At 42.0% G+C, this 14,415-nt stretch overlaps 1 protein-coding gene across 6 annotated transcripts in view; it reads left to right on the top strand.

The window, feature by feature from the left end:
- The first annotated feature begins 3,500 nt into the window (after positions 1–3,500).
- Positions 3,501–14,415, top strand: part of SLIT2 (slit guidance ligand 2) — a 265,859-nt gene continuing 254,944 nt past the window's right edge. For all 6 annotated transcript variants that reach the window (XM_017805302.1, XM_017805295.1, XM_017805287.1 and 3 more), the window contains exons 1-3: positions 3,501–3,676; positions 5,440–5,511; positions 6,706–6,777. In XM_017805302.1, coding sequence (XP_017660791.1) covers positions 3,501–3,676; positions 5,440–5,511; positions 6,706–6,777 — 320 coding nt within the window. The remainder of the gene's footprint in view (positions 3,677–5,439; positions 5,512–6,705; positions 6,778–14,415) is intronic.

Raw genomic sequence — 14,415 nt, 5'->3', positions numbered from 1 at the left:
CCCATTGGAGAGTTTTGATCACAAACAGTTTCAATATGCTGGCAGGCAAGACACTCAAGAAAATCAATCTGAATGAATGAAAGGTATGCTTCAAAAGTGGGCATGTTAAAAATCAATGAACCCCCCAAATAGGAATAAAAATTGATCTTGCTTATATTTAGCATACTTCTCTTTGGAAATAAAGTATATTAAATTAAGACTAGTTTAGATTTTGAATCAGCTCTACATGAAGAAGTTTAGCAACGTTTAGTGCTCTAAGAATTGATTTAGATTTTCTAAGAATTACTATATTAAAAAGATTTATTGTTTCTTATTTTTGTGTCTTCTGCAGAACTAAGCACATTGCTGGTACCTTGCTGAAACAAATAATGAAAAATACTGAATGGTTAACATTTGTTAATATTTGTTTTTTTTCTGTTTTTTGTCTGCCTGGAGTTATATGATAAAGGTTTTAGCAGACGCATAAAAGCAATATGTTAGATTAAGGGGTTTTTTTTCTTTTCTGTTGCTTGCTAGAAACTTGAAAAATCCTTTTGAAATCCTTTGTAAAGACTTAAAACAAGCAAATGGGAGAAAAGAGTGAAAATCATTTATACAGGGAAGCTGATGAATTCCCCCTACATTCACTGAATTCTCCTTTCTGCATCAGTGTAAAAACTGGAGTATCTTTGCGTCTCTGTAAGACCCAAGACGCCATTATCAGCATTTGAAAACAGTGAAACAACCCTATTTACTGAATGTTTTCTAAACAAATGGATCAAAAACTAAAAAGCTTTCGTAGGTGCATTTTTAGCAATTTTCCTTTGGGCTCACATTCTACAGTAAGAGAAGTCAGGAGTAACTTTGTTGGCTTCCACTTCAGCAGATTAACTCAGCTCTAGAATAGCATTTCTCAGAACAGAATTTGTCCTCTTGGTAACGGGTAAAAAGAGACAGTAAGCCTCTTGCAGGGATTGTGCAGCAGAGACCCCAGGGACTAAGAGACTCAGCTGGACCCAGCCATATGGAAGAAACGATAGACTCCCTTGAGCATTTCCAAGCTACACCTTGCTGAAGGCTTAGTCATCCCTGCTGGGGTTTGCCGTCTAATGAAAGACAAATCACTTTCACCTATTACTGGGGTCTCAAGAGCTGTTATGAATCACATGGAACTGAATTCACAAGCAAGGAAGAACAAAAACAATTCAAATGTTGTTAAGATGTAACCTAGTAATTTCCTAAAAAATGCTGAAGACGTACTGACAATAAACAACACACTGGGAAAATGTATTAAAAACACTGTATGTATTTAGAATTTTTTTAAAAATGGAAGGTGTTTTTTAAACAAGCACATCAGTGTTAATGTTGCTGCTCGACATATTTTACCGTATGGAATAACACTTGCCCATTTTATTTTATTTTCGAAAATAACGTATGAGAGATTCTGCTGGGTTTCGCAGTAAAACTGCAATCGAAGAACATGCCACAAAAATCCTCATCCTCTCTCTCAGTCAAGACCCTCGGTGAGACGCCCGAGGTATTTCCCAAGTGCAGCCGGGGGCGTTTCAGCCCGCTCCCTCTCCAGGTAGAACACACTGGAGCATCACGACGGACCCCAGCCCTGCTCCCTCCCCTTCCTTCTCCTCGCGGAGCGCTCGACACGCGCAGGCGGGGGCCGCGTGAGAAACTCCGCGCAGCAACTCCGAGCTCCGTGCGGCGGGGAGCGGAGAGAGGAGCGGAGAGAGGAGCGGAGAAGGGCGCGGAGAGGGCAGCGGGGAGGGGAGCTCCGCGGCGCTCCCCGGGCGGGATGGGGAGACCTGCCTCCCCTGCCGCCGCCACGCTCCCCCAACTTTCATTCACGGCCGGCGCCGCCGCGCACCCCCCGCCCCGCGTTGGCCGGGGCCGGGCCGGGGCGGGCGGCGGCGCAGCCAGTGAGCGCGGCGCGGGGCGCTGCGGGCGGGGCCGGGGGGGCGCGGCCAGGCCGGCCCTATATAGGGCGGCGCGTGGGGCGCTCCCGGCTCCGTGGGAGCGGGGCGAGGGGCGCCGTACCGGGAGAGGCGGGCGGGGGCGCCGTGCGGCCGCGTGGGGAGCGCTCGGCGCCTCGTTCGGCCGGCGGCCGCGCTCGGGAAGCACTTTCGGCGGGCGGCGGCAGGCACCTTGCGGCGGGAAGGAGAGCCAGCCGACCGGCCTGCGAGCGGCGGTGCTATCCCATTGTTCAAGCGGAGAGATTCGGGGTGCGAGGGAAGGAGCCGACGTGTCGCCTCCGTTCTCCCGCTCCCCGCTGCTCCCCTCCGCCGCTTCCCTCCGCGTCGGAGAAGCGCCGCCACCGGGGAGCCGAGGGTCGGGCCAGGCTGTTCGGCACCAGCACCGACAGCTCAGGTGCACCGGCGGGAGCAGGGGAAGGGGAGCCAACCCTTCCCGAGGCGCTATAACCTCGGTGGGCTTCGGGAGAGGAGGAAAGTTGCTCCCTTTACTGCAGCAAGCCCAGGAGCTGCTGAACTGGCCTCACGTGGAAGGACTGAGCAGTTCCCACCTTTCCCATCAGGTGCCTTTGCCGCAGCAAAACCACGGTATCCGGGAGACCACGGGGAGCAGAATAACACCCCCTCTCCCCGCCCCTCCCGCTCTCGCTGCACATCGCTTATTATTTTTGTCTCGCCGTGCTCCCAGGATCACAGGAGGATCTATAACTGTGATCTGTCACCGAGGAGAAGGTCGTGGATGAACTCCCTTCCAGCAGGGCAACGAATCACTTCTCGGCTGCTTATTATTATCGTGTTCTAGGACCAGCCCTTTCCTGCTAAACTTGGCCTGGGAGCGTACAGCAGGAGGGGGCGCGGGGGGTGGAGAGCCAAGCCCAACAGCATCTTGTGTGTTTGACTGATTTTTTTTTTTTTCCCCCCTTTCCCTCCTCCTTCCTTGAGACAGTTTGATGAATGCTTGCGAGAGGGGTATGATTTGCTAAGGCGCCTCTGGCAGGGCGGTGTGTGCGCGGTGTCAGCCCCGCCGCCGCCCCCCGTGGGGCTGTGAGCGGCCCGCGGCGGGGAACGCGCGTGGGAGCGGCTGCAGCGCTGCGCGGGCCGCCGCGCAGGGAGCGCCGCTGGGGCGGACTGAGCTCCGCGGCCTCTCGCCGGGGGCTCAGCGGGGCGTCACTGCTTTGGAAGGGGCGAGGAGGAAGATAAGTAGCTCGCCCAACTCCGCCGCACCCTAAGCCTTGTGGGTTTGCTTCGCCATCGCAGGGAGTGTGTGAAGACGAGACCCCAAGTGCCGCCTCTCCCCGCCACCGACGGGCTTAGCAAGGGACGGCCCGGGCCCAGCCCCGCGCCCAGCGAAGTTGCATTCAGCGGCGGAGCGGTGCCACCCGCCTCACTTCGTCGGGGTTGTTTTCTTGACTTGGCTTTGGATAGAACGGACTTCGCTGTCTCCGCGCCCTGAAAGTTGCCGGAGCGCTCCCCGCGGCGAGGAGGAGGGCGGCGCGCCCCGCGCCTCCCCGGGGCCGAGGCCGGTGGGCCCGGGCGGTGATGATGTGCGGCTGGGGAAAGCTCACCCTGTCCCTGGGGCTGCTGCTGGCGATGGCGGGCGCAGTGGCGCCGCAGCCGTGCCCGGCGCAGTGCTCCTGCTCGGGGAGCACCGTGGATTGTCACGGGCTGGCGCTACGCGGCGTCCCGAGGAACATCCCGCGCAACACGGAGAGGCTGTAAGTAACCCGGCCGGGGCGGCGGCGACCGCTCCTCAGCCTCCGGCTCCCCTCCGGGCTCCTGCCGGCTGGCGGACTGAGGTGGACCCCGGCGCCGGCCGGGTTTGGGGTCCCGACTCTCTTTGGGTGGGGGGGTTCTGTTCCCTACTCCTGCCGCTGGCCGTGCCCGCTTCACGGCGATGCGCGGAGACGCGAGAGAGGTGTGCGCTGCTGCCAGCCGCTGCCTTCCATCCCGGGAAGCCGCCGTGAGGAGCGCGGTTCCCTCCTCCGCGGGGAGCGGGGGCGGCGGGGCGGGCACCGCCGCGGCCCGGGAGGCGCCCCAAGGCGGTGGTGGAGCGGCCTCTCCCCCCGCCGGCGCCCATTTCCCGGCAAAGTTGGCTGTTACGGCTCGCCTTCCCCGAGGCAGAGCCGGGCCCGGCTCCGTGGGCGCGGGCGGTCAGGCCCCGGGCGCGCAGCGCTCCCTCCCGCACGGAGGGGCGGGCGGGGGCGCGCTGCCGCCGCTGCCCCGGCGTGACGCGGGAGCTCGCGGGGCTCGGCATCTGCCGGCGGGCGAGGGCGCGCCGGGGTGCGGTAGCCGCCTTCGCACTCGCAGGGCACTAAGTCGTGCCACAGCGGTGATCCCTCCCCTCCTGTCGCGCACTCCGCGGCTAGGGGTGTTTTCTACATGTGGTCGGTTATTTATTATATCAGGCTGCCCTTCAGAGGTCTTAGGGAGTGGAAGAGGTGAGCGCATTATTTCTTGCTCTCTAATAAGTCATTTAAGTGTTGGCATATGAACGCATGTCTGGAGTGGTGGATTTCACTCAGGAAGAATATCAGGGACACATTTCTCCTGAGACTTGTGTGGTTTCTTTGCAGTGGTGTTTTGGCCACACGTGGTATAAAACACTAAAAAAATACATTTTTGTTTTCCTGACTGCGTTGGGAATGAGCTGTAATTGTTAGAGTAGCTTCCATGTAATACCACTTCCTAATGGCTTACCTCAGGAATTGCCAAGTCTGGTTTTAGTTGTAGTGATTGGAATTGGGAGAATTTTGTATCTTGAACCCAAAAGGTTATGAAGAACAGGCATACAGTCCAGAGGAAAAAGTAGTTTAGAAGTATGACCAGAAATGCTAGGGCCTAAATGCAGGTTTCCATTGCTTCTGAACATGCTTCTCATTGGGCAGTCAGTATAGCTTCCTGTGCAGCAAGTGAAGATATAAGTTTTGGTAAAATCATATTTTCTGTCATTTGCTCCAGCAGTGTTATGCTTGTTTGAAACCTAATGTTTGTTATAGGAAATTAAGCTCTATTCCACATTTGTAGCCATACTAGGAAATCTGAAAGTGGCTCAAAAATTAAAATTGTCTTTGTTTCTGTCACTTAATTTTGTAACAGCCAAATAAATACTGTAGCATATATATATGTAGTAGGTATAGTGGTTTTCTAAATGCAGTTATAACCATGTTCTGAGAGTTTTGACTCTTCTATTGTTAGAGATTGTTGTTAAAGTTAAATATGAGCTTTATAATTTGAGGCAGAATCGACTTTTTAAGAGTCTCTTGTTACAAAGTTTCAAACTACTGCTTTCAAGATTCAAAACCTTGGTTCAGTTGCTTGGAAATCAGGAACTCATGTGGTGTTACTTGTAGGAATGGTTCGTTGTGTTCATTTGCGTCTCCTAACTTCTGAAAATGCTGTGCCTGTGAAAACAAACAAAACAATTTAAGAGTAGCTTTTGAATGTTTTAATTTTGCTGCTTATAAATTATTCTTCTTAGGGATCTTAATGGAAATAACATCACAAGAATCACGAAGACCGACTTTGCTGGTCTCAGGCATCTTCGAGTTCTGTAAGTTTTCTCTTTCTATCATTGATATCTTTTAGGACTGATGCTAGAGTTTGTAGTTACTTTTCAGTTCATTAGGTGGATGGGTTATTACTTTTTAACTATTGTGCTACTGCATCTGAACTTAAAACCCCTTTGCCATGTGTTATATACTTATGAATAAGTTAGCAATTGCTTTAAATATAATTTGCCTAAATTTTTTTAATATCTCCTTGAGGTTATGAGAACTTGAGGATTTAATTTGATGTGTATTACAAGTAATACACATCAGTATTACTGTAATACACATCAGTAATACAAGTAAGAGCTGCTAAAAGTGGTTGGAGTTAATTCAGTTCAAGGTTATGAAATTTACAGTTTACACTGAAAATGGGTGCTCTCAACCTGACCTATAGGGGAATTTATTAAGAAAAAAGTTATTCCTTTACTGAACATAAAGGCAAATCCCAGTCGATGATTGTTGTTTTTCTGCAGTTTCTGGACAAAAAACCAAACACTTTAATAGTGGATTTGAGAAAGGAATTATTTGGTTGGTTTGTTTGGGTGGGTTTTTGTTTGTTTTAAACAATTTTGTTTCAAGCACTCTGAAGGTTTTAAAATTTTATAGGCTTTTCTTTTTTTCTGAGGACAAAATCTAGCTACTTATTTGATAAGGCTGGTTTAATTTGAGCAAGCAGTCTTATAAAATCCTTTTTCTATTTCTCTCTGAAACAGAATACAACATTGTAGTAATTTTGAATTTTGTTACAAAACAGAACTATTGTTATGGTTACAGTGTCTGTTCAGTCTTTCACTGATGTTTCTCCCAACACCACGATTCAGTATTTTAGTTTTGTTATTCTCATGTGAGACTAATATCCCCTTCATACTGTTCGACTGGAGTCTTGTAGCCTGCCGAAGAGCAGTGATGTGTGTGCAAGCATATGTGTAGTTTTTTAACTTCGGACTCTTAAACTATATGAGTGAATGTCATATCAATTCCTGTTTCTTTTACCAAAGATTATTTTCCTTCTTTTAGGTATATGAGCCTATGTAAACTGTTGATGACAGGAGTCCGGAAGGTTAAAGTGGATGTTGCTCTAGGATAGCTGTTGTATTGTTTTAATGAATATGTGGTTGCCTCTAAATGACCACTGTTAACACAACAACTTATCTCAGAGATATTAAAACTTATATATAAAAATTTCTGTATTTCAGTCAGCTCATGGAAAACAAGATTAGTACTATTGAGAGAGGAGCATTCCAGGATTTAAAAGAGCTGGAGAGGCTGTAAGTATTTTTAATTCTAAAAGTGTTAACTTTTTTTTTTTGGTAAAATTAGTTGTTAAGGTACTCAGGCTTCAGATTTTAGGTTTTTGTTTATAAACTTGGGACTTCTAGCCTTATTGAGGCAGAAGAGAAATAAGAAATTCTCAAGCAGTATGTATGGAACTCGGTTGGAAGGGGAGCATTCATGAACAGTCCAGATTTGAAGTGTAAACTGCAATTGCCTGTAAGAAATAGTTTGAATACGATCAGATATTGTCACCTGAATCTTGAATGCACAAGGACTTTTTAAAACATAAATACACCAGAAAAGCCTGTTTGGACATACTGTGTTAGGTACTAGTCTTGGAGATGTTAGATGTTTCATACAATGTCTTGTTGGACGTAATTACTGGTTATAAAATATTGTCTTGTTATTTTGTATGAAAGCAATAATTGAATTCTACTCCAGTTTTTATATGATTAAAGCTTTTACAATGGCTTAGAAAAATTTAGCTTTCAAAAATTATTTGAATTTGGATTTAAAAAAAAAAGATTGAGTACTGCGGGGAGAGAAGATGGAGCAGAGATGAGGGGATCTTGTGTGACGAAGCTGAAGTACAAACACCTGCTTGGTTGCAGTGAGACCTAGAAAATGAGTAGTTCCAAAACTAGCTTAGCTTTTTATAATAGCTGCTTAATTTTCAGTATGTGCCTTCTTATTTTGTTGCACTTCAAATGCAAATGTTTTTTAAAATGTATTCTACAACTTGGGGCACTTGACTTGTTAAAGGCAAGATGCTGATTTTTGGACGTAGTTTCAGTTTGGAGTCAGGAAAGTCCAGGAATGTCACTGTATTAATGTATGTTCATGTAGAACTTCAGAGTGGTGCCTTCATTCTTAGGCATCTTAGTTGCTGCATTTTCATTATATCACCTTTTTTTTAAGAATGCCTCTGAGCTCTTGTTTAGTTTTTCATATGCTGCTGCTTTAACTTCATAAAAGTATTTGTACTTTAATCCATTGAAAAGCAGCACTGGCTTGAACATGGTTGGTCTTATTAAAGTTGCTTTGTATCCACAGCTGCTGTGTGTTTAAAACAAAAACCCCCACAAACCATTATGGTTTGGTTGGTCATTTTCACAAAGTTATTCAAGAGACTTAGTAACCACCAGTGTAATTATGATACTTCTATAATAGATGAAATATTATGTATTTGAGATAATTACCTCATTTTTTCAAATAAACCAAAGTAACTTTTTGACCTAAAAATGGAAATGTTATTATATAGTACAACTTTTTTTAATAAATTTTAATGAGATCGATTGCTCTTCAAAAAAAACCTGACTATGCATTTCTAAGTCGTATTAAAACACTTAATGCAATGCTTTTTACAATGTGTTTTAAACTTTGTACAAAGCATAGGGATTTAGTACAGCTTCTCCTGCTGAGGTATATATTGGAATAATATATACACATACCTAAATTTGGTTTATAAGGTCTAGATAAAAAAAATAAACAACAGTTTAGTTCATATTGCAAAAGTACACGTACATGAAACATTAATAAACATTAGAAGACTCTTGCTTTCACTGTGAATCTGGTTTGACACTGAGATACCAAAAGCTTGCAAAGTCTTAAAACAGTTTAAGTCAGCCTTATTTCTTGATTATATCAAAGTAAGATCTTGCTATCTGACTTATTAACAAATTTCAAAAAACTTTTAAACTTGTCATAATTTCAAGGCACTTACTGGTAATATTTTTGAAGTATAGAATTGTAATACTAGAGAAAAATGAACTTGAGTAGTAAAACTGATTTGTCTGATGTGCTTGTATTTTGCCGTTACATTTTCTGGTTTTTTTCTTTGGTTTTTCTGTGATAACTGGACAGCGGTAGATATTTTCCATTTACATAAGGCACTAGTTCTGAAGAGAAATTACGGCTACTTTTGTAAGTTATTTTTCTTCACTATTCAGCAGGCAAACTGACATTTGAAAATTTAGTTATTTAGACCTATGAAGTCAGATTGTGTTTTGTCTTCAGAATTATTTTGTATCTGCTCCAACACTTGTCAGTTTCTTTAATTTGCTGGAATTCAGTCAGTGTTAGGTGTGTGGGTGACTTGTAATTTGAATATATATGCAGGATGTCTTTAAACCGCCCCAGCTGTTGGCTAAGAGCAAATATTTCATATTTGTGAGGAAAAGCTGAGAAAATTCTTCTTGTTTACAACTGCCAAGTCCATCTGATGAAGGCACATTGTTATCTGACAGCCAATTCATCTCCTTGGGATTCTGAAATCCAAAATGATTTCTCAGGAAACCTGTGAGCACTTCCTTCAAGTATTTTCTTTTATACATTAAATAGCAAGCACTTTAAAGCTTTTTAGTTTTTTTTTTTCAATGTGTAAGTGTAGGGTGTCACATTTTCACTCTAAATGTAAAGTGCCAAACTGCTGTGAAAGAATACCTGACACAGACCTTTTAGCATGCCAGTGGAAGGTATAAAAGAACCTTACTACAATTTAAATGAACTCAATTTGGTTTATCGGATTGTTTACATTTAATATTTCTTACGTTGAAATATCCTGTGCTAGTGTACAAGCTGAATTTTAAAATATATTTCCCGTACTTCAGTACTTTCTTTAATGTGAAAACAGACTTTCACTGTAGTGGCCCTTTGGGGAAAAAAATACCCATCTCTCTAACTGAAGTGGTGGTTTTTTTGGGTTTTTTTGGTGTTTTTTTTCCCTTTTAACTGGAATTTCAGTTACAAATTTTTTTTTAGACCAATTACTCTGATTTCCAGGGAACTGTTTGGTTCGTCAGTGAGTTACTTGTGTATACTCCTTTTTAGAACTTGGAATCCAAAACGCTGAATATCCTCAGCTCTCTCTAATGAAAGGGAAGACTTGAAGCACTTTGCAAAATTAATCTTAGAGAGAAGAAACTCTCAACCTTCTCTTCAGAAGAGAGGAACTGCTTAGGATATGATTTGATTAAATCTGTATATATACCTCTCTCAGATGGTTTCTCCTGTAGTTTACCAAAACAGTAACAAATCTCTAGTATACAAGGTAGATGTGGTAGTATGTACACAAAGCTATTTAGACCTAATATGCTTCACAATGGGAATTTGTGTCACACCAGAGTAATTGTAGAAGTGCAATGGAACTGAAAGCTACAATAAATACTGCTGTAACAGCTGATTCTTACTACAGCAGCCCTGTGTTAAAGTAAAAATGTTCAGTTTGCAATTAATGATTGTATAGGTATGCCTGCTACTTAAGAACTGGGAGGGAAAATGAGGTGGAAACTAGCAACTTAGTAAGTTATAGGTCTGTGGGAACTTAGTAGCTGGAGAAACCCTGGCTAAGGTGATTTTCCTGTAAGCCTTTTAGTTGGATACTTCTGTGTGAAGTCTTCAGTCAAATAAATGGGTATACACTGCACTGTTTATTTAGTCCCAGTCTCCAGCAGTCCTGAAGCGCTTTAAGGCTCCAGTGCAAGCCAGTTTGGTGCAATACTGCCTGAACCAGTGAGTCTGCCATGAATATGGCTTTCTCATTGCCTATATCTTGAATGGAAGAATCAAATGGTCTGTTGTGTTGTGTAGATGTTCTGTCTGCTGAAATAACCAACCCTCTTTGATAGAAAAATGGGCTGTAGGTGTTGAAGTTCAGTTGGGACAGCTTATACCTTTGAATACATCCCAAAGCAGTACCAAAAACTCTTGGATTAATTATGATCTTGACTGTCCTGTATTTAACATCTGCAAGAGTTTCTGTGTTAACTAGTTACTTGTATGAGCCCATGTACCTGAGCAGGGCCTCCAAAGAGCATGTGGATGTTCAGTACATGGCAGTTCCCACAGGGAAGGGATTGGGATATGACCTGTTATGTTGTGTGAGCCTCTGACATAGGCCACAGTGATGTATTAGTGTTGGGTATGTGTATATATATATGTCTGCTTCATGGCAGGGAAACAAAAAGGATCTAGGTATGGAGGATTTTGACAACATTTATGGATTTCCAGAGACCACTGCTTATTATGGGAGACAAAACCTTTTGAAACAATTCCTTATGAGAATGTGGAATTAAACACTTGTTTCTTCTTTCTTCATAAAACTGTTGTCTTGGGTGTGATGTTCATAATAGTTTGAAATAGTCTCTTAAGATAGCAAGATAAACCGTACATCTCCTGAAAACTATTAGACACAGCTTTAAAAATTATTTTTAATAAATGTAGACCGTTGTGTTCCCCAAGGCCACCTCCTTCCGTGGTGTTCCCGATACTGCTCAAAATATCCCAGTGTTTTTACAAGTCATTGCCATCTGGAGTGAAGTATAAAACTTGGTTGAAGACAGCTGCTGTAGACTGAACCACTTCTATTATAAGCTACTTAAATCTAAAATTTCTGTACAGTTCTTTGTACTCCAGAAATACAGTGTAGTCAGATTTTGAGGGCTAACTATACTCTTGTTTAAAAAGAAGAGCAGTTACCTTTTCATTTTAAAAAAAAAAAATTTGGCTGACAGGAATGTTTTTATCATAATCTTTCCTAATATTTTTTTAGGTCTAGTAGTTGGGATTCCAGCTGTTATAATTCTAAAACTATGCTAAACATGGAAAAAACATGTCAGGATAGGAAGAGTTTACAGCAATTGTTTGAAAACTACCCACTTTTTTTTTTTCTGTATCTGTGAATAATCCATTGAGGCAGCAGTATGCCCCTAAAATGCTAATTTGGAGTTTGATTCTGCAGACATTTACCATGTGAATAACTTGGTTTGCATGAGTAGTCCTACTGATTACTCCTGTGAGAAAGGTTGCTTGTGTGGCCTAAAAAGTTTCCAGGCCAAGACCCTACACTTTTAAAACTTGACTAATAAAATTTATTTCTAAAATGTCAATTTATGATCTTAATAGTTCTAAAGTGTTACCTGTGTAGACTTAAAGCCAAACTAAAAAGAAACAAAACCAACCCCCAAACAAACAAACAAAAAAAGGCCACCAACCCCCATGAAAGGTATTTCTGCTGTAGTGTGTAGATAAAACATTATTCTCACAGAAACAACTGCAGTCTCTGAGTTAGTATCTAAGCAAAATCTCCCCTCCTGCCCGTACCTCCCCAAAAACCAGCTCCCCTGAGCTGCATGGTGTGAATAAGTTGAAATCAGGAGGTCGAGAAAAGAATGCCGTAAGGTTGAACATCAAGTTGGTACATGAAATAGCTTTTAAACTGAAATTATTGATGTTGTATTTTCATGTTTCTTACAATGCATTACTGAATGATGTAGCAAGAAATATTTCAAGAACTAAATGTTTTGTAACTGTTCATTCTTTTTTCTAAATTTTTACAACACAATTCTAAATTGTCAAACTGAGGAATTGTCTGTACTTGCTATTTATTTGGGCTCCATATCCACAAATACATTCAAAGAAGTTAATAAAAGTTAACATGATGGCAGCATTTAGGTGTGTACTTATGAGTGTTTGAGTAGTACTGAAAGTCACTATGGTTTTGTTCATGGTACATACGAACAATTTGAAATGTACAGATGTGTCACAGCACAGAAAGAAAAGTATATTTCAACTAAATAGTTTCAAGGAAAAGTTCTTTCTAGTTAGAAAACAAACTACTTTGATTTCTGGATATAAATTTTTATGTGAAACTGCTGTGCTTGCAGTTTCTGCAGCAAGGGCTTAATTATAACCTCAATAAATAGGAGTTGATCTTGTTAAAAATATTAAATAGGATTCAATAAAATAAATTGGGATTTAGCTGTATTTCACATATTACAGGGTTAGAGTTATCCATTTGAGCTCTCTCAGATAAATGCAGTAAACTATTACGCTGCATTAGTAGGTTTTGAAATGGTAGAATCAAAAGTGACTTAGGAGTTACCATGATCTCTGAATGTACGGTGTTTTATGGAGCATCTCATCTTGCAGTCATGCATAGCAGGATGGACTAAGAAATAAAACAGTCCATCTGGGATAAAAACAAATACAGTTTATCTTGGGCAATAGTGTCCATTAGGCCTGGGCATTTATTGAGGGAATTAACAGCTGCTTCAAAATAGACTATGAACTAGTACTGCTCTTTCTGCCTAGTCTAGAAAAGAGCTGCACTATATTATGTGTATCTTCTTTCTTAGGGTGCAGACTTCCTGTATCACTGATGAGATAAAACATACTGTTCAGAGATTAAAATAAACCTATATGCTAACTTTTTATTATGTATTGATATGTGGCACGAGACTGCAGTTTTATTCCAATTACTTGATAGCTTTATTGACAAAATGTAAATTCCAACTAGGAAAATACTAACTTCTAAAAGAGGAATAGCAGGATTTTCATGATTCTTTAAATGTGAACTGTATCAATAAATTAATCCCAGAATAATTAGTTTGGGCTGAACTTTGTCTTTCTGGGTTTTGAATCTCTGATAGTATATAGTCATTTCAGTTACAGAAGAGAAGCATAAGAAACAGTAGATTTTACTTCTATGAAGCTATATGATCAAAATTCAGGGGCAGAGACTTCTGGAAAAAATACCAAATGTCATCTGTTTTTATGGTGCAGTTTTGCAGTTTTAGCTGAAGCAAAATTTGATTATTTTTTTTTTCTGGTTTGCAGACACTTAGGTGTGAAGTGTAAAGGCTATTGTGGAATCTTAGGACCCCTGATGAAAAATGCCGTATTAACAGTGGAGTCACCACTACTATTCCAGGAATAATTTATATCACTGTCATAGTTAAAAACACAGCCAATAAATGAACAGTATTTCATCTTGTGCTTGATTGTATATAGTGTCAATGAAATCAGTTTTTTGGTCGTAAGATCTCGTGTTATAGTACAGAAGTTGTACTGAGCTCTTAGAATAAGTTCTTAGCTCTTTAGCTTGAAATTATTCTCTAGTTTCTTTTCTCACTAAATATTGGTCTTTATTTTGGTGTGGAAGTTCCTTACTGAACCTGAGAACTAATTTTTTTAAGTTGGGGTACATTCTGAACAATTTTGACTGCTGCAGACAGGCAAGTCTAATTCAGACTGCCTACAACTCAGGGGGTTATGCATGTGCTTGTTTTTTAAGACTGCTCGATGTCATGACTTCCTCCCCCCATAGCATTGATACTTAATTATCTGTCTGGCATCAGTCTGAATACATGAGCATTTGAAGAGTTAATGCCTTCACTCTTGTGTGTGATAGGTAGTAGAAGAATGATGAGTTCAGGTAAGGAATACCTGGTTTTGAACAGCCCTAAAGGGGTGAACAGTTATTCCTTGTTAATCATGGATGTGAAAAATCCTTCTCTTAGCTAATCCTACATAGTTAAGGGCAAAGCACAGCACATTCCTCATCTTGGAACAAGCAGGAGACTGAAGCCTGCAGTGCTAATCACTTACCAAGGGAATGTGGGACTATCTTACGTGAACTGTACTGGGGCACCTCTATTTACAGTTAAAAAAAATAAAAAATACTACGGTAATTATTCTATATTAGCAGACTTTTGTCAAAGCAGCTTCAAATATCTTCTCTAAAAATGTCTGTTGAATCAGAAATACACAAAGGCCGTCTTTGAAGACAGTATTTAAAAAGATGCAATATTCTAATGGAATTTAAAAAAATCAGAAGATAGCTACATTTTGAT

This window comes from Lepidothrix coronata, unplaced genomic scaffold (genome assembly GCF_001604755.1).
Source record: "Lepidothrix coronata isolate B3197 unplaced genomic scaffold, Lepidothrix_coronata-1.0 Scaffold0, whole genome shotgun sequence".
Taxonomy (NCBI): domain Eukaryota; kingdom Metazoa; phylum Chordata; class Aves; order Passeriformes; family Pipridae; genus Lepidothrix; species Lepidothrix coronata.
The sequence above is the reverse complement of the archived record's forward strand: the minus strand, read 5'-3'. Positions and strand labels throughout refer to the sequence as shown.